General features: G+C 40.9%; 1 protein-coding gene across 1 annotated transcript; it reads left to right on the plus strand.

Moving 5' to 3' along the window:
- The first annotated feature begins 14,390 nt into the window (after window positions 1–14,390).
- On the plus strand, window positions 14,391–20,369 carry LOC134328441 (uncharacterized). Its single transcript, XM_063009537.1, has 5 exons — window positions 14,391–14,448; window positions 14,634–15,616; window positions 15,889–16,050; window positions 16,151–16,246; window positions 20,175–20,369. The coding sequence occupies exons 1-5, from the start codon at window positions 14,391–14,393 to the stop codon at window positions 20,367–20,369; spliced, it is 1,494 nt and encodes a 497-aa protein (XP_062865607.1).
- The last annotated feature ends 710 nt before the right edge of the window (window positions 20,370–21,079 follow it).

The raw sequence follows: 21,079 nt of genomic DNA on the forward strand, positions 1-21,079 counted from the left end.
TACAAATTACATTACACAGTAAAAACACAAGTGAAGATCAGCAGGGGAAAAAGCACTTTACTCGTTATTTTATTATTAATATATCACTTACTAAACCTCTTATACTGGTGATTTTATCATCTGCAGGCCTGTAGTGAAAGGTTCTTGTGAAAAGTCCAATCTTGTTGGAAATATATTGCTTCAAAACAATCAAGTCCAACCCATATGCTATACTACACTACATATATTGGTTAATTTATCTTTTATTTAATCTTATGATCAAATGACAGTGTTGCTCCATAATGAGCAGTATATAAACATATGCCTTCTACACAACTGGTAGCTTTAACATTTGCTGAATTCATTTAAACAGCTGTTGAACAACTGGTCATGTTTCTCCAAAACAATGGTGTTTTATAAAAATACTCATTTTACAAATGCCAACTCTTATATTGATACTGTCACTCTCTATTACATCATAATAACAGATTTTTATTAAATAATTTCAATAGCTTTTAAATGATTCAAATGAGTCATATTGCTCCAAATCAAGTTGTAGTTTATCAAGTGTATCCCACATTACATACTACAACTCTTACATGGACACTGTCACCTTTTATTACATAATAATAACAGATTTTTATTAAATACTTTCAATAGCTTTTAAACGAATGGTCATATTGCTCCAAAATCAAGTTGTATTTTATCAAGTGTAACCCACATTACATACTACAACTTTTACATTTACACTGTCACCTTTTATTTCTAAGTAAAAACAGTTTTTTATTAAGTAATTGTAATAGCTTTTAAACAAGTGGTCATATTGCTCCAAATCAAGTTGTATTTTATCAAGTGTAGCCCACAATACATTCTACAACTCTTACACGGACACTGTCACCTTTTATTACATAGTAAGAACAGATTTTTATTAAATAATTTCAATAGCTTTTAAACTAGTGGTCACATTGCTCCAAATCAAGTTGTATTTTATCAAATGTAACCCACATTACATTCTACAACTCCTCTATTTAAACGTCACCCTTTATTTTATATGCAGCACATTTGGTGAACTTGGACTCACATAGACTAAAGGGACGCAATTGTGGAATTGTGGTTACCAACATAGTAGTATGTAAATCACACTTAACACCTGGCCTGACCGCTCGTGGGAGTTTTACTTACAGAAAGGTGTTCTGAGGGCAGAAAGACAAATGATTGGTTCAGAGAAATAACCAATCAAAATGCAGAGAAGGCGGGCAGTAAAAAACTAAATTAACCAATCAAAATGGAGAGGAGGCGGGCACTAAAAAGCCAGAAAAAAATAATGCGCAACTACATTAAAAAAAATAAAAATAAATAAAACTACTGTCAGCGGTGGAAGATCCTGGCTGAGCGGCTGAGAAAACGTCTTTTAAACTGCACCTTCAGTAGCGGTATGCTTGTTTTCTATTTTTATTTAGTTTATATAGTTTTCTGGGTTTATTTTGTTTAACTTGAACCAAGAGAGTGCACCTTTAGTAGGTTAGCTAGCTAACGCTAAATTATGGTGTATAGTGTAGTGCTGCTCTCAGGGCAGGAGAGATGTACTGTACAGTGTACTGTATAGTGTAGTGCTGCTCTCAGGGCAGGAGAGATGTACTGTACAGTGTACTGTATAGTGTAGTGCTGCTCTCAGGGCAGGAGAGATGTACTGTACAGTGTACTGTATAGTGTAGTGCTGCTCTCAGGGCAGGAGAGATGTACTGTACAGTGTACTGTATAGTGTAGTGCTGCTCTCAGGGCAGGTGAAGTATATGATGCAGTATAACTGTTGAGAAACGGAGGTCATAAATTTGTGCTCCTAAATAGTAGTAGCTGGGATATGCGAAGAAAGAATTTCATTGTACTGTACACCTGTATATGTATATATGACAAATAAAGGATATCTTCTTCTTCTAATTACAGAAAGACCTTAAAAGATGTGCAGAATGCTTTGGAGACTAATTGGAAAACATTCGACCTGGCAACAGAGCAGCACTACACTATACAGTACACTGTACAGTACATCTCTCCTGCCCTGAGAGCAGCACTACACTATACAGTACACTGTACAGTACATCTCTCCTGCCCTGAGAGCAGCACTACACTATACAGTACACTGTACAGTACATCTCTCCTGCCCTGAGAGCAGCACTACACTATACAGTACACTGTACAGTACATCTCTCCTGCCCTGAGAGCAGCACTACACTATACAGTACACTGTACAGTACATCTCTCCTGCCCTGAGAGCAGCACTACACTATACACCATAATTTAGCGTTAGCTAGCTAACCTACTAAAGGTGCACTCTCTTGGTTCAAGTTAAACAAAATAAACCCAGAAAACTATATAAACTAAATAAAAATAGAAAACAAGCTTACCGCTACTGAAGGTGCAGTTTAAAAGACGTTTTCTCAGCCGCTCAGCCAGGATCTTCCACCGCTGACCGTAGTTTTATTTATTTTTATTTTTTTTAATGTAGTTGCGCATTATTTTTTTCTGGCTTTTTAGTGCCCGCCTCCTCTCCATTTTGATTGGTTAATTTAGTTTTTTACTGCCCGCCTTCTCTGCATTTTGATTGGTTATTTCTCTGAACCAATCATTTGTCTTTCTGCCCTCAGAACACCTTTCTGTAAGTAAAACTCCCATCTGCGGCCTGACCACCACACATGTGAATTGCTGTTTTGTTCACTCACTTTTAGAAAGGTGAAGAAAACTCCTGCAACTTTGGAAAGACATTCTTTCTGTATTGTTTGTAAGTGATCATATTCTTGAAATTGCTTTGTACACTGATATTTTTGAATAGATTTAACAGCTTAATTGCATCTCCACAAAGCAGAATGTCATACAAAAGTTCATTTGTTTACCTTTTTAAGTTATGAACACAACTTTTTTTATGTGGCACTGTATTGCATTGAAATATTGTTTTTGTAATGAGGGAGCAATGAGCATGTGCAAAGGTAAGGCCAACATACTATTGAAATGTATTATTTATTCATTATTGATATTGACAAGGTTATCTACTATTATCTGTTTATAGTATTTGAAATGAACTGAAACTGTGATCTAACAGAGGAACACTGTGCTGCAGCAGATACAGGTCAGAGTTCAGAGCTCTGGGTATCCAGCAGCATTGGAACCTGATCCTCCCTCCTCCCCCCACTCTTACATAAACTCAAACACCACATGCTTTAAGGATCATTTCTCTTATGCTGCCATTTTAACTTTGGGAGATTAAAGTTTACGTTTACCAATGACTAATCTCACAGAAAGTGCAAATAATAAAAAACACAGAGTTTCTTACATTTATTTGAATTTTATTTGATGTCAGACAGGATAAATCTGAGATATTTCATGTTTTATTTGCTCAACTTCATTTCATTTATTAATAAACATCCATTCCTGCATTTCAGGCCTGCAACACATTCCAAAAAAAGTTGGGATAGTAAAGCATTTACCACTTTGTAATGTTGCCATTCCTTTTTACCACACTTAAAAAATGTTTGGCACTGAGGAGACCAAGTGATTTAGTGTTTCAGCTTTTATTTTGTCTCGTTCTTCCTGCAAACACGTCTTAAGATGTGCAACAGTACGGGGTCGTCGTTGTCGCATTTTTTCTTTCACGTTCTCTATTGAGGACAGGTCAGGACTGCAGGTAGGCCAGTCCAGTACTCGTACCCTCTTCTTCTGCAGCCATGCCTTTGTAATGTGTGCAGCATGTGGTTTTGCATCGTCTGGTTAAAAAATGCATTAAAGGCAGCTCATGTTGCTCTAAGATCTCAATGTACTTTTCTGCATCAATGCTGCCATCACAGAGTGTAAATGACCTTTTGCCAAGGGCACTGACATGACCCCATACCCTGACAGACCCTGGCTTTTGGACATGTTGCTGTTAATAGTCTTGATGGTCCTTTTAATCTTGGGTCTGGAGCACATGGCGTCCATTTTTCCCAAAAAGACCTGGAATGCTGATTCATCTGACCACAATACACTGTGTGATGGTCCATCCTAGATGCCTCAGAGCCTAGAGAAGTTGATGCTGCTTCTGAACATGGTTAATGTAGCCTGTGATACCATGGTTCAGTTGTAGTGAGGCTGGTAGAGCACTAGGACCCTGGGGGAGAGAAAATCTGTGGAAGCCGGGGAGAAATGCGATTTATAAAGAGCCCTTGCGCGACCCGTAGCACGTCGGCGTTATTGGGAAAACGTGTGTAGAACGCCGCAGCAGTCTGGATTGTTCCGATTTGCGGCTACAGGTGCACTAGAAATGTTGGGCGCAGTGCTGGTGAGTGGTTGTTTTTCCATCGAGTAGTATTGAGGGGCAGGGGTGACTTGTAAAGGTATTTATGCTCTTTTGTTTGAGTTAAATAGTATTGTGGTGCAGGCTACCTGTGCTGGGTATGTGTATGTGTGTGTATGTGTATATATAGCTGGGGGAAGTTTACATACTGTTAGCATATAGGCTAAGTTGTAGCTGCCATTCATTATGGACTTGTGTTTTTAGCAAACTACCGAGGTTGGTGATGGAGGAAGCTCTCCGACGCCGGCATTATTGGGAAAACGTGTGTAGAACGCCGCAGCAGTCTGGATTGTTCCGATTTGCGGCTACAGGTGCACTGGAAATGTTGGGCGCAGTGCTGCAAACTACTGAGGGTGATGATGGAGGGAGCTCCCCCAGGGCATCCACGGAGTTGAAGTAGCTGATATGGTACAGAGGGAGGGACTGGACATGATAGTAGAGCAGAGACTGGTGTAGCCACTGTTTTCTTCCGCTTTTGTTTCTTTTATATTTTATTTTTCCTATTCTTGCGGGTTCATGTTTCTGTTAACCCAAGTGTTATGAACTGATTGTGATGATGTGGGATTGTGCAATATGTATTGGTGCTTAAGACCTATTGAGTAAGGTGCAATATCTCCTTCTATAATGGGTTTTAGTCCCTTGAGTGTATAGATGCAAGGGGGTGCTTTGTGACTGCTGAACTTAGCAGGGTCTTGGGTAAAAGATCCCCAGCGCAGTCAAATCCACTACTGTGTTAACTTTCGCATGTCTTACTATCTGTGTATGTTCTTTGTCTTCTCTCTGAAGCCCACATAGTAAGCTGATTTGTGAACGGTGGTGGTTCGCGGATAGGCTGGTAAGTGGTTCTTGCCCAAATTGTATCGGTGATTATGTGGTAGGTGTTGAAGATTTGTATTTCACTTGATATATAATTTGGTCAAATGTATACACGTGATTGTGGGGTAAATCTTTGTAGTGAAAATCTTGATGGTGATTGGCTTTTCCTTATATCTTTTATGTAGAGGGCAGCAGCCCCCCCCCCCCCCCCCCCTTCTGTGAAGCACCACCGGCCTATTTCATAACATTGTGTGGGTCAAACGAGGTCTTGGAGTTTTCCTATTCGTTTTAAGGAATTGAACTGGGTAATTTTATCGGTGTGACTTTCCTCCTTAATAAACATGTATTAAGACGTCAGCTGTGTGTCTCATGTATATCATGATTAATTGAACCAGTGGGGAAGATTCCTTTCCTGTTATTGTTTAAGTGGGGTCTCCCACCCCTTATAACCAGGGAGTGGCATTGTCGGGTTTACCATCACCGTCTCCCTGAGGTGATGCGGGCTACATAAGTAGCGCGTTCGAATAACCTGCCTTATAATAAGTCATTGACTTTTTAGAATCCTCTCTACTGAGGCAGCTGCCTATGAAGGCAGTAAGACAGCAAGGCAGCTCACTAGGTGTTTGAACACACCCTATGTAGAGAGCTCCCTAGCTTTTGTGTTATCACCTCAAAAAGTGAGCACCCCCACAACCAATCAGTGAGCTCCAACCGCCTACCACTCCCACCCCTCCCTTACTGTGGATGCGCGAGGGTCTTGAAGTCTCCGTTATCAAGGTAGACCTGAAGCAGAAATTTGGCGCTTCACATTTTTAAATACCGTCACCATTTTAAAATACCGCGGTATACCGCAATACCGTTATACTGCCCAACCATACACCCTTCTGACTGTAAATGTATGTTTACTACCTGTTCTATTTACAGTGCTAATGAAAGTCACTAAATGACACGAAACCAGTCTGTTAACTGGGCTAAGATTAGGCACAGTAACTAAACTGGCACAGTAACTAAAATTTTCAGCCCCCCACCAAAATGCTGAAAAAAATAGGCCAAGTTTAACTTTGTTGAAATGACTTCTGTTATGTTGTAGTATATGAAAAATGACGGAGCAGGAGACACAGGTGCAAAACACGTCTAACTTTACTGAACATTCATTGCATGGCGAAAAACTCCCGCGAAATCAACCGGACAGGTGTTACTACGTCACTTCCTGAATAGCATTCTGTCATTCAATAACAACACACATTTATGCACTGGACACAACATTTTCCCCTTTCTTAAAAGAATTCCATACATTACACAACAGAAACAGGCATGTAATGGTTATGCACATATGAACCTTAATTCTTGCAGAAGAACAACTTAAACCATTCTTATCAGCTATGGTTATTCAATGCAATTAACAATACTGTAATAATCACAATAAGCAGAACAGAAGTAATGTCAGTGCATTAAATCAACATTAAGCACATCATGTCGAATAACAGCATTCAGTAGAGAACACAGTAGTAACACTTGCTGCATTAAGTCAAGTTACATAGTCTTTTAACCAGCTTGGCTTTCGAATGTCCAGTTTAGGTCTGGGTATGTCAGTCAACTCAGATGATTTTGTTTCCATCTCTGTGGTACAGTCCATAGCATTAGTTTCTGGAAAAGCAGTGAGGTGAGAAGCATTCCAGATTTTTCCATTGCTCAACATGTATGTACCTTCACCAACCTGTTCACTTATGGTTAGAGGGTCACTAAACCTTTTATGTCCTTTGGGTACATGCAATGGATTTCTCACACGCACTTTGTCCCCTTTTTGAAACGAAGGAGAACGAGCACCACGTTTAGCATCCGTGTATGCCTTCATTCTGTCCTGTTTTTGAATAACACGAGGACGTATGTCCACACTCTTTTGCACTGCAGAATCAGGTGGTAACAAAGCCAATTTTGTACGCATTTTTCGTCCACAGAGCAATTCAAAAGGTGAAGTACCAGTAGTGGCATGTGGAGTAGCACGATAAACTAGCAAGAAGGCAGTAACAGCTTGTTTCCAAGGCTGGTGTTGCTGAATAGCTAGCTGAATTGTCTGTTTGAGCACTCTGTTAAACCTTTCTATGGCTCCATTTGCAGCAGGGTAGTAGAGAGAAGAACGGTTATGACGGATTTGTCTTTCCTCCAAGAATGTTGCAAAAGCTGATGACGTGAATTGGACTCAGTGGATTTCCATGTCGACTAAACACAGAAGACAGGAATGTAATCACAGTTCCAGTTGTAATGTTGTGAGCAAAAGCAACTTCAGGCCATTTACTGAAATAATCAGTCAGTGTAATTGCAAATTTGCATTCTGAAGCAGCTGTATCAAAAGGTCCTACAATATCTACAGCAACCTTTTGCCAAGGTGCATCTGGTAGTGGTACTGGTTGTAGTGGAACTGGATGTAACTTAGCAGTTTTGTCATTTGTCTGGCACCAATGACAGGAACGTATTGCACTAAGAACCTGTGCATCCATTTTCGGCCACCAGTAGAGGTCACGCAGTCTTTGTTTTGTTCGCACGACTCCCTGATGAGACTCATGTGCAATGGATATCAGTGTAGGTCTGAGATCAATTGGTACAATTAGACGGGACCCACGAAAAATGAAATTGTCCTTAACACACAGTTCCAAACGAAGTTTGTAATATGGAAGCAGTTCAGGATCTAAGCCTTTTGGTGAAGAAGGCCATCCACGCGTAATCTGATTACGAAGTTTCACAAGTTCAGGGCATGTTCCACAAGCAGAGTCAAAGTCAGTAGCAGATAATGTGTTGCGAGCAGTAGAAAGAAGAGCAACAAATTCTTCCTCTGTATCATCCAACTGTGCAGGTGGTGCGTCATTAGCAGGAGCAGCAGGTAATGGTAAACGCGACATGCAGTCCGCTGGGGCATTTTCTACACCTGGACGGTAAACAACATCATAATTGAATGGCATAAGACGGGCAGACCATCTAGCAACGCGTAAACCAGCACGTCCAACACCTTTTGTAGTCAGCAATGTTGTTAGCGCCTGGTGATCCGTCCGCAGGGTAAAACGACGACCCCATAAGTAAGTACGCCACCGTTCGACAGCCCACACACAAGCAAGAGCTTCCTTTTCCACTGTGGAATACTTTCTTTCGGCATCAGAAAGTGTTCGGGATGCAAATGCCACAGTTCTTTCAACACTGTCTGGACCAATTTGTGACAAAACACCTCCTAAGCCGTAGTCAGAAGCATCTGTTGAAACAATGGTGCTTAGTGTAGGGTCAAACAGTGCTAGGGCCTGGCTAGACACCAGCATATTTTTCACCAGATCAAAACTGGCTTGGGCCTCATCAGTCCACTGGAAGTTACTGTCAAATTGTTTTAAGCACTGACGCATAGGTTCCACCAGAGTAGCATGGTTTGGAAGAAACTTGGAGTACCATGAAAGAAGTCCTAGGAAAGAACGCAATGTAGAGGAATCAGTGGGTGCAGGGGCATTTAAAACAGCCTGTATACGGTCTGTATCAGGAAGTAGTCCCTCAGCTGAAACAATGTGTCCTAGAAAAGGCATTCTGGTTTGGCGAAATTTACATTTGTCTTTATTAAGCAGCAAACCAGCTCTTTTAAGGCGGTGTAAGACAGCGTCAAGGGCCTTATCATGTGCAGACATGTCACAACCATGGACTATAATGTCATCTAAGTAATTCTGTACCCCAGGCAGACCAGATAGTACTATGCTCATCATTTTCTGAAAAGCAGCCGGTGCTGAAGCAAGTCCGTATGGTACACGGCAGAATCGAAACAATCCATCATGGGTGATGAATGCAGTAAGATCACGGCTATCTTCATGCAGGGGCACTTGATAGTAGGCACTGGCTAAATCAATTGTAGAAAACACAGTGGCACCTTTTAGTGTAGACAGAAGTTCGTCCATATGGGGTAATGGAAAAGCATCCACAATGACCGCTTTGTTTGGCTCACGTAAGTCAACACACATTCGAATCTTTCCTGATCTTTTTTGTGTGACGACAATTGGTGACACCCATGCTGAAGCGTCAATGCGTTCAATTATGCCAGCTTTAAGCAGGTTGTTTAGTTCCTCTGATACTGCATTTCGAATAGAGAATGGCAGGCGACGCAATTTTTGTCGTACTGGTGTGACAGTATTATCAATTTTTACACAATGAACAAAGTTCTTAGCACAGCCAAAATTAGATGCCTCAGTAGTACATTCAAGCACAGATGCATTAGGAGAAGCAGTACGGTCTGAAAGCAAAACCTTGTTGTTCTCTATACATACATTTAGTTCTTTCATTAAGTCTCTTCCCAACAGTGGTGTTCCATTTTCCACAATAAAGAAAGTTCCCTGGGTTGTATGTCCATTAAGTGACACACTAGCAGACAAGCAACCACGGACAGGAATGTGAGTTTTAGAATATGTCACAAGCCTAACTTCTGGCTTTGTCAGCGAAATGTGACTGAAATGGCGTAAATAAATGTTAAGTGGCAGGATAGAGACAGAAGACCCTGTGTCAACAACCAGGTTAACTGTGCAAGGTTGGCAGTGTAAAGTAGAAATTTTTACAGTACATGTTATTTGATTGGCTGTATGTGCTGCATGCTCAGTATATAGAATTATAGTTTCTGGTAATTCGACTTCACGTACTTCACGTGTGCGAGACTGGGTAAAACGACATACTTTATAGAAATGACCAGTCTTTTTACATTGTTTACAAACTGCTGCTGCTGCAGGGCAGTTTGGTGCATTAGCCAAGTGTGAATCTGATCCACAACGATAGCATTTTTTCTTCTTACCAGAATGAAGAGTAGCAGGGTTACTGGCAGCATGTCCTTGTTTACCTTTCCCTTTACGTTTAAAAGCCTGATGCACGGCCTGTACTGGAGCTGCAGGTGCAGGTGCATGTGTAATCGCTTTAGCTTGGTCTGTAGCGGACTCAATCTGTGTAGCAAGCGTTAAAGCTCTCTCCAGTGTTAGATCAGTATCCAGTAAAAGTCTTTCACGTATTCGTGAGCTGCACACATTTTCTACGAGTTGATCACGAATCATTTCGTCTGCACGTTCACCAAAATCACATGAAGTAACCAGTTCACGAAGTGAAGCAACGTACTGTAAAATAGTCTCATGTGGCTGTTGAACTCGTTTACGAAAAGCATGGCGTTCAGCGACCACGTTAACTTTCGGATTAAAGTACATCCCAAGCGCATTCACAGCCGTATCATATGTAGTACCTGTGTCTGGAAGTGAGTAAAATATTCTCTGTCCCTCCGTACCAAGGCAGTGTAATAAAACTGCTCGTTTTCTTGCAGTCGGCCATTCACCTCCTTCCGCGCCGATAACAAGCAAATAATTCTCAAAAATCCGCAGCCATGTCTTAAACGGCACTGCAGGTTCACCTGGACATGGAAGAAAAAAGCTCGGAAAAGGCACGTTTCCAGCAGCCATCGTTCGAAAAGCACGTAGGTATCGAAGTATCTCGTCGCCAATTTTGTTATGTTGTAGTATATGAAAAATGACGGAGCAGGAGACACAGGTGCAAAACACGTCTAACTTTACTGAACATTCATTGCATGGCGAAAACTCCCGCGAATCAACCGGACAGGTGTTACTACGTCACTTCCTGAATAGCATTCTGTCATTCAATAACAACGCACATTTATGCACTGGACACAACAGTATTAACTAGTAATTCAGAACCGTATTCAGGTCAGTCGTTTAAAACATGCTGTTGCGTTTTGCAGGCACTTCCAATGTGTATGGTGGCTGAACTAAATCATTGGTTGGCTCACAACTATTTCGGTATATAACTACACGAATTTGCAAGTGTTGAAAGTAACACAACCATTCATCTGAGTTAAAGCTAGCTTGTTAATACGTTACTCCAGCTTGCTGTTATTTCGTTCAACACTTGACAAATGTTGCCGTGAGTGTATGCTATTGAAATGCTAAGTGCTTTTTCCCTGAAATAAAGTAATACACGAAACATGACTGAAATACTGACTAGAAGGGATGGTTAATGTTAGCTAGCTTGTTTTGTAAGTGAGTGGGCTAAGCGGGTGGCAGAAATATCTAGATTGTTTCTGTATTTTCTTGCTAATTGTTATTCCCCAAGAGAAAAATGTCGAACAGTCGAATTTAGATTCGCCACATTTTATTGCTGTGATTCATACTAATTTCGACAAACTCATTGCTTTATTCTTTTACTTTTTAGATTTTGGGTGTTTGCTGAGGCGAGAGACATAATGTGGAGATGCAAGTTGTGTGTATTTTCTAGTTCTATCAGGGTACAGTTGTTAAGACATTACAGACTCCAACATGGCCAGTATTCAACAGTTTCACCGTTGCCATGCTTGTATCAACACTGCATGTGCACATTTAGCAGTTTTAATTCACTCAAGATACACATGTCTACCGTGCATCCTGTGAAAAGGATAGAAGGCAGAAATAGTTCCAGAGTAGTCAAGAGCATGACTTTTCATTGCCCTCTGTGTGATTTTAAGCAGCCTTTTGTTGAGAAGGACATGTTTCTTCATTTAAGGGGGCATTTGAGACTGAAGCAAACAGTGTCATGTCCTTTTAGGCACTGCATGTTTAAAACAAATGTCTACTCCACATTTAATTCTCACAAGTGTAGAGAACATCATGATGCTTCAGAATTTGATGTGTCCATTGTAGTGCAAAGTGAACCAGATATTTCTCATGACTGCAAAATGGAGCAAGATCCTTTAAATGTGTCAGATGAAGACGAAACCATACCAGAAACAGGTACCAGCACTGTTGAATTAGCAGAACAATTGCAGTATAATCTGGCAGCCTTCTTTTTGAAATTGCAAACAATTCTGCATGTATCCGAAAGGGCAACACAGGAAATCATTGAGCACATTGATCAGTTATTTTCACTTTCAGAACCTATTGTCAAAGAAGCTGTTATCAAAATTCTGAAAAAGCATAACTGCCCTTTTAGTGACACAGTTGTAGATGAAATTGTCCATGCAGTTTTAGAGAGTAATATTTTGCACAAATCCATTACATGTGAAGCTCCTCTATCAACAGCTAAAAGGAGAAAATCATATTACGAAGAAAAGTTTCCATATGTTAAGCCTATTGAGTACCTTATTGAGTCAACCCAGCACACGTACATGTATGTGCCCATTCTCTCATCTCTGCAGGTTCTGCTGAGTAAAGCAGACGTTTTTGAGAAAGTCCAAGAAACCACCACACAGCAACCTGGTGAGTATTCATCATATCGTGATGGTTCTTATTATCAGGAAAATCCACTTCTCTCAGGTGAGGGTTTGAAGGTATCTGTAATTCTCTATGTGGATGAATTTGAAATAGCAAACCCTCTTGGAACCTCAAAGAAAATACACAAAATATATGCTGTTTATTGGACTTTAGCTAACCTACCAGCAAAGTACCGCTCAGCATTACACTCCATGCAACTTGCACTTTTGTGCAATTCTAATGATGTACGGCAGTTTGGATATGCAAAAGTGTTTGAACCCCTATTGAATGACCTTAAGACATTGGAAGAGGAAGGTTTCTATATCGAGACAGTTGGACACTGTCTCAAAGGAACGGTGTACTCTGTTGTTGCTGATAACCTTGCTGCCCATGGACTAGCTGGCTTCACTGAGTGTTTTAGGTCTACATACTGCTGCCGGTTTTGCCTTGCTACTAGAAATGACATGCAGACATCAGATGCAACCACAGGAAGTTGTGAAATGAGAACAAAAGAGCACCATGATCATCTCATTCAAGGAATACATAACAGTGACAATGAAGGTGATTATGGTGTTAAAGATAGTTGTATTCTGTCTGACCATCTGTCTTATTTCCATCCCATCAGAGGATTTCCACCGGACATCCTACATGATCTATTTGAAGGTGTTATTCCAGTGGAGCTTGCTCTTTGTTTAAAAGGTATGATGATAAAAAAATATTTCTCTCTGGAGGATTTGAATAAGGCAATAATGGCTTTTCCCTACCAACATTATGACCGAGTTGACCGCCCCCATCCAATTCCACAAAATTTTGCCACTCGAGGATCAATTGGTGGCAATGGACATGAGAACCACACTTTGCTTAGACTGCTCCCTCTTCTCATAGGTTCAAGAGTTCCAGAAGGGGATACATTAAAGGATATAGTAGAGCTTGCTGTGTCTCATACATTCACAGATGAAAGTATACAGTACATGGCTTGTAAGATTTCTGATCACAGGCAACTGCTTCAGGATGCATTCCCCAACTTACAGTTGCGGCCTAAACATCATTATCTTGAGCACTACCCTGAGCTCATAAAATGCTTTGGTCCTCTGGTGCATCTGTGGACAATGAGGTTTGAGGGGAAGCACAAAGTTTTCAAGAAAATTGTCCGTGGCACGCACAATTTTAAAAATGTTTTGAAAACTTTGGCAGAGAGACACCAAAAAATGATGTCATTCTACTTGACATCACCGACATTTTTCAAGCCAAAAGTGCAGACCTCAAAAATGGAATCTGTCTTTGTTGAATCATTGCCCACAGATGTACATGCATTTGTATCAAGCATCACAAAAAGCAGCACTGTGTATGGCACAAAAAAGGTAACCATTGATGGCACACCTTTTGTAGTTGGCATGTTTGTGTGCACAGGTATCCATGCTGCCCTGCCAGTGTTCAAGGAGATCAAAAACATACTTTTCGCCAATGAAATTTACTTTTTACTCAAAGATTTGGCTTGGTATATTGAGCATTTGCGATCATATGAGCTTACCGTTCATGAAGGAGCGAGCCATATGGTGAAATCTGTATTTCAGCTCATGGACAGAATTCCACTGTGTGCCTACAAAGTGTCAAGCAAACTAATTCTCACAACTAAACATTTCATTGCAGTTTCTGAGTAAAAGAGCAGCACCTGATCCAGCAGCCATCTCATCCCTCATAACTACCTGCAGAGCGCAATAGGTGAGGTCTATTTTATCTATAATTTAGTGACATGGGGCAGCAAATGTTGTTTTGATAAATATTGCAAGTACCTTCACAACTACACTGATGTGCCCAAAATCATGAGATAGTAGTATGTAAATTGATTATGAAGTGGTGTAAGAGTTTCTTTTCTGTTTGTATGGAAAATTCTAGCCAGACGCTGCCAGTCATAATCATTAAGCACCCGTGAGTGGCCACTGCATTGTCCACTTTGGGTGGTAATGCCTTCTATGACATATTCCCAGTACACACGTGACAGTGTGGATCGAGGAATGTAAAATGACCGCACAACTTTGGAAATGGAATGTCCCATCAGTCTTTCACCCATTATCATGCCTCATTTGAACCTTGCCATGAGTACGCTTGGCCAGTGTTCACCTTCACTACAAGATAACGCCTCACAACCTATACAGGTGTGGGCATTCCCAAGCTGTCCCCTGAGGTAATGCCACTTCATATTCATTTTACATACTGCTATCCTATGACTTTGGGAACATCAGTGTATATTTTGTATCTCTGTTTCTGTTTTGTGTTTGTCATAGGCTCACCTTGTGCAGTTCAGATGGCAACACCTCTCAAACTAAGGGTCATCCTCGATGATGTAAATGCAGAAAAGCTTATTTTGCCTTCTCGTCCTGAAAGTGTTAATGACCTTATACTAAAAGTGAAAAATAATCTAAAATTGACCCATGATTTTCGGCTGCAGTTTCAAGACCCTGATTTTGATCATGCTCTCTGTAATTTAGTGAATATAGAGGACCTTCCATCAAAGGCAACCATAAAGATAGTTAGAATTGTTGAGTATGATCTCAGTTCAACTAGTACCGATGACACAGTGATGCTGTCAGATAATACAGATTCATCAGAGCATCTCAGTGGATGGCCAGACGTCTTTGTTGTTCCAACATTTTCCTATGAGGTGGAGTTCAGTCTAAAAGAGGGGAACTGTGCCTTCGAAAAGGAAGGGAAATTTTTGAGATTGACCCAGGACCAAAAGCATAGTATTCTAGAGGGGATGGCTGCTGAAATATATAGACACAAAGCATACCCAAGTGGCGAACAGATACGCAAGGCTGCTGAGGCGCTTGTGAGTAAACACCCATGCCTGAGAGAGAGAGGTTCCATAACAGGATACGATGGCTGGAAGAACAGCCTACGTTTCAAAATGGGCAACTACAGAACAAAACTAAGCAGAGTTGGTGTAAAAGATGTGGCAGTCAATGCAGGAAAGCGCAGCAGGAGCAATCCAGAAGCATTAGCATCCCGGTCAAACATAAAGAGACCCAGAAGAGGTGAAGTCAACTTCCTTCCCAATTATCCTTCTGGTGAGAATAAGGACACATTGGAGACCATGAGGCTAGAAATGGTGGAAGAGTTCAAGAAAACCATTGCAGAAAGAGACATGATTCTCATCCATAAACACATGCAACGCACCTTTGCTCTTAGGCATGAAGAGATTGTGAATTCTGCTCCTCCCATTACAGAATTGAAAGACAGATGGCCTGCCCTATTTTGTGAAGCCCAAGTAAGTAGTAACATGAGGAGCAAAACACAAAAAACGAAGTAGAAATATGGAACAAAAAACAAAGTAGAAATATTATATATAGTTCATTTATTAGTCTTGACAGTACTTGGTTTGGAATTAAGAATTTTTAAGTGTATTCTAAAATTGACACAAATTTAGGAACAATTACTATTTTTTTTAAATCCTCACAAGAAATTACCTTAAGTCATACTGTTAATGTCATAAAAGGTCACAGTGCAAAAGCAATGAATATGCTTTTGGTTTTGTTACAGCTCTATAGTGAGTTCCACAGGATCACCAATCCGAACCTGCCAAATTTCTTCTTCGCCGGACTTGATAAATATACACAACAACTTCTAAAGCTTTACAGACAAAAGACAACTGGAGTATTTGGAGAGAAGATGGCACATCTTCTGAGGGCGTATGAGGAGCAGGTATGATTGTTGTACATTGTTATATTAAAAGTAATGTAAACATTTGGAAATGTGTTAATATATACCAAATGTGTAAACATATACAAAACTTGTGCAACAGGATAAGAACGACATAAGCACAGCAAGAGCAGCAGCCCTGGCTGGACTACCACTCTATTTAAAAGAAGACTTTTCAGCTGTCTTTAAGACTTGCAAGGTACATTTATACGTTTTCTTACTTTTATTTATTATTTATCTTGTTTGTGCAGATATGCCTATGTTTTGCATAAAATATTAGAGCCTCCCATGGACATCATCTTTTGCAATGTTGAGGATGTTGAGGATGTCATCATTCTAGTGATGATGGCGCCGCAAGTGGCAGCCTCGGCACAGTGCTCTCTAGTACTTTCCTTGTTTTTGTCTATTGTTTGTGTTTTTTGTAACCCAAACCCGATCAGTTACACCAGAGACGAACTGCTGAACTTAAGACAGTTCACTTCATATGGTTTTTCACCCATTTTTACTGATTCTGTGAGTTTTTTTTTGGAGATCCTTGTTGGTGGAGCAGCGGCTCTGTTGGGAACACGGAGGAGACGCAGGAGAGGGACGCGCGCCGGCAGAGATGTGAAGCTCCGACAGTGGGGATTTCGCACCACGCTCCCATCGATTAATCTCGCGAACCTCCGCTCTCTGCCTAACAAAATGGACGAGATGCTTCTACTTAACGGGATAAACAAAAACTTTACACGCTCCGCAGCACTTTGCTTCACTGAAACCTGGCTGAGTGATTCCGTACCGGACAGCGCACTGCAACTGCCGGGCTTTCATATACATCGCGCGGATCGCGTAACGGAGCTCACTGGGAAAGCGAAAGGTGGAGGAATCTGCTTTTACATTAATGGAGGTTGGTGTACTGATGTCACAGAATTAAGTAAATACTGCAGTCCAAATTTGGAGTCTTTTTTCATTCATTGTAAGCCTTTCTACTCTCCGCGCGAGTTCTCTTCATTCATCCTGGCTGGTGTTTACATTCCACCTCAAGCCAACGTGCATGACACACTGCAAACTCTAGCGGATCAGATAACGGGATTAGAACAAAAATATCCGGACTCACTGTTAATAATTCTGGGGGATTTCAACAAAGCAAAACTAAACCACGAACTGCCAAAATATAAACAGCATATTAACTGTCCCACCAGGGATAACAACACACTGGACCACTGCTACACCATCATTAAGGATGCATACCGCCCTGTTCCCCGTGCACCTCTGGGAAACTCTGATCACTGTCTAATTTACTTAATTCCAAACTACAGGCAAAAACTTAAAACGTCTAAGCCTGTAGTTAAAACAGTAAAGAAATGGACCAGAGAGGCTAAACTAGAACTACAGGACTGTTTCGAACACACGGATTGGTCTGTTTTTGAAACTGCAGCTGCAAACCTGGATGAACTGACGGACACTGTAACATCTTACATCAGTTTCTGTGAAGAGGTGTGTGTGCAAACTAAAACCTTCTGCACATACAGCAACAACAAACCATGGTTTACACCTAAACTCAAACAACTGCGTCGGGTCAAGGCGGACGCCTACAGGAGTGGAGATAGGGCCCTGTACAACAAGGCAAGAAACACACTAACCAGGGAGATCAGTGTGGCAAAAAGAAACTACACTGAAAAGCTGAAAAAACGTTTTTCAGCCAACGACCCTGCTACAGTGTGGAGAGGCCTTGGAGAAATCACCAGTTACAGGAAACCTCCCCTACCCATAGATGCAAATAAAGACCTTGCAGACGACCTCAACGACTATTTTTGTAGGTTTGAAAGTGACCACTTCACACCCATCAATCTACCCACCTCATCTGCATCTGTTACTTCATCTCTGACACCACCACCACCTTCCCCCCAGTCACCCAGGCTACACTTGAGATAGGTGTGAAAGATGTCAGCCAGCTCTTCCGGAGACAAAAGACCAGGAAATCGTCAGGCCCGGACAACATCTCTCCCTCCTGTCTCAAAGCCTGCGCTGACCAACTGGCTCCAATTTTTACACGTATCTTCAACAGATCCCTGGAACTGTCTGTTGTTCCCTCCTGTTTCAAACGCTCCACCATCATCCCGATCCCCAAGAAACCCTCCATAACTGGACTGAATGACTACAGACCGGTAGCATTGACATCAGTAGTCATGAAGTCATTTGAACGATTGGTGCTAGCCCGTCTGAAGGAAACCACTGGACACCTACTGGACCCACTGCAGTTTGCATATAGGGCTAACAGGTCAGTGGATGACGCAATCAACATGGGCCTTCACTACGTCCTGAAACACCTCGACTGCCCTGGGACTTATGTAAGGATCCTGTTTGTGGACTTCAGCTCGGCTTTCAACACTGTCAACCCTGGAATTCTCTCCTACAAACTCTCTCAGCTCACTGTGCCCCCTGCCATGTGTCAATGGATTACCAGCTTCCTGACAGGCAGAACACAGCAGGTGAAGCTAGGAGAAGTCACTTCTCACACTCGGACAGTCAGTACTGGTACTCCTCAGGGTAGTGTTATCTCACCACTGCTCTTTTCACTCTACACCAATGACTGCATCTCCAGTGACCCATCTGTGAAACTCTTGAAGTTTGCAGATGATACTACAATCATTGGTCTGATTCGCGACGGAGATGAATCTGCTTACCGGCGAGAGGTCGACCAGCTGGTGCACTGGTGCAGTAAGAACAACCTGGAGCTTAACACGCTCAAGACTGTAGAGATGACAGTGGACTTCAGAAAACAGCACGGCTCCCACTCACAATTTTAGGCAGTCCTGTTTCAACTGTGGAGTCCTTCAAGTTTTTGGGCACTATCATTTCCCAGGACCTGAAGTGGGAGTACAACATCAACTCCACCATCAAGAAAACCCAACAGAGAATGTTCTTTCTGCGGAAAATGCGAAAGCTGGGACTGCCACAGGAGCTGCTAAGACAATTCTACACTGCGGCCATCGAATCAGTTCTGTGCACTTCCATCACAGTCTGGTTTGGTGCAGCCACAACACAACAAAGGAACAGACTGCAGCGACAGGTGAAGTCAGCTGAAAAAATCATTGGTGCTCCTCTCCCCTCTCTCCAGGACTTGTATACTTCAAGAACCAAGAAACGGGCAGAGAAAATTATCACTGACTCCTCACACCCTGGACATTACTTTATCCAACCCCTCCCCTCCGGCAGGTGCTATAGATCCATCCACATTAAAACCACCAGATTTAAAAGCAGTTTCTTCCCACAGGCGATCTCCCTACTAAATAAATAAATGACTGATAATACATAACACGTAAGCGTAAACATATCTGCTGCCAAATTGACTACACTGTAGTACTCATCCTACATGTTGTGCACTTTACTGTTTTGTAAATATTCAGATGCTGCTAAATTACATATTCGTTTATTATGTGTATATAATTTTATAGTTTGGATAATTTTGTGATTTTGTGTTTAATGTATACGTTGCTTGTACACTGTATCGTACCATTACTAGAGAGATACCATCAGCCGGAAACAAATTCCTTGTATGTATCCACATACCTGGCCAATAAATCTGATTCTGATTCTGATTCTGATGTTTTATTCCCCCCCCCCTCCCCCCTCCCCCCCAGGATTTTTTCCTGTTAGGCCAGTATGCGTATGACCCCACTTACACCTCAACACATTGTCTGATCTTAACAAAACAGCATTTCTTCTGCATTCAGTTTAAACGACAGTTGTTACATAGTAAAAGCACTTGATAAGTTGAGCCAGAGACTTATATTTGGAAATTATTTAAATATCTCAAATTCATTACTATGTACTATGTACTTCTTAGAGTAATTTTTTTTTTAATGTGCTTATATTCAAATCACCAGTTGTTGCTGTAGGACAGGGTTTTCCAATCTTATTTGCAAAGGGCTGGTGGAATCGGGTGGAATCATGTGTGAGCTCATGCTTGATTGGTAGGACAACTTACAACCACAACAAGCCATTGGCAATAAGATTACACACACCTACTGTAGGATAATTTAATATATATAAAGTTCAATTCATAATTGGTGTTGGAGTTGATGGGAGTGTTTTTCCTCTCGATCGTGAGCCTATCATAACTGACTGTGTTTTTCTTCTTTCAGGAGGAGGAGTTTGAAGAATACCTCAAGGGGCCAGTGGCACTGGTGACCGTGGTAGATGAAGACAGTGTTCCTGCAGTGATTTTGTTTCAGCCACTCTGTGTTTCTGTCATCCTTGAGGATCAGGTAGTAATGTCCCACAGATCTTGGGCAAATGCACTGATAATTTTGTTTGGCTTAATACGACAATCAGACTGAATAAATGTTTATATTAAAATTAATTTCCAATAATTTTTATTATTATTTGTATAATAATCAAAACATTAATATAATGTTTGTATTAAAATGAATTTCCAATAATTTTGATTATTTGTTTTATTTTTTTATCGGTTTTGTTTTTGTGACAAGTTATCGGACTGAATAAATGTTTATATTAAAGTGTTTTGGTACTGATTCTTTAATACATTACTTGCATTTAAAGCTGTTTTTTGTGTTTAAACATTTGTATTGAGCTAATGCTAGTTAAATTATTTAAGGCAATCAGTTTCCTTAAATGAAATGAGTTGCTGCTGTTTGATAAGAAGTTTTTACCTTGTTGTTGTACCTTGATAGGTGAAAATGAGTTGATTTGCTTGATTTGCAGGTGTTGTGTAAAACAATGAATTTAGTGTAATGCAATTCCCGCAAGTCACACATACTTAATTTTAATGAGTAAGTACAACTATTACATTTAAGTTCAAAATACTTAAACAAAAAATTGCAAAACAGTGAACAGACTTAGTACAGTTTACTTAATTTATTTAATTGTATATAACATTAAATATATATTTGGTCATACTTATTTACGAAAACTATTTATGCTTGAATTATGAGTTAATAAACTTAAATGGTTTAAGGCAGGGGTCTTGTGGCCCCCGACATAACGTCCAAGTTCATTGTTAGTGCGGCCCACACGGTTTTCTCACATG

The sequence above is a fragment of the Trichomycterus rosablanca genome, chromosome 15 (assembly GCF_030014385.1).
Source record: "Trichomycterus rosablanca isolate fTriRos1 chromosome 15, fTriRos1.hap1, whole genome shotgun sequence".
In the NCBI taxonomy this organism is placed as follows: domain Eukaryota; kingdom Metazoa; phylum Chordata; class Actinopteri; order Siluriformes; family Trichomycteridae; genus Trichomycterus; species Trichomycterus rosablanca.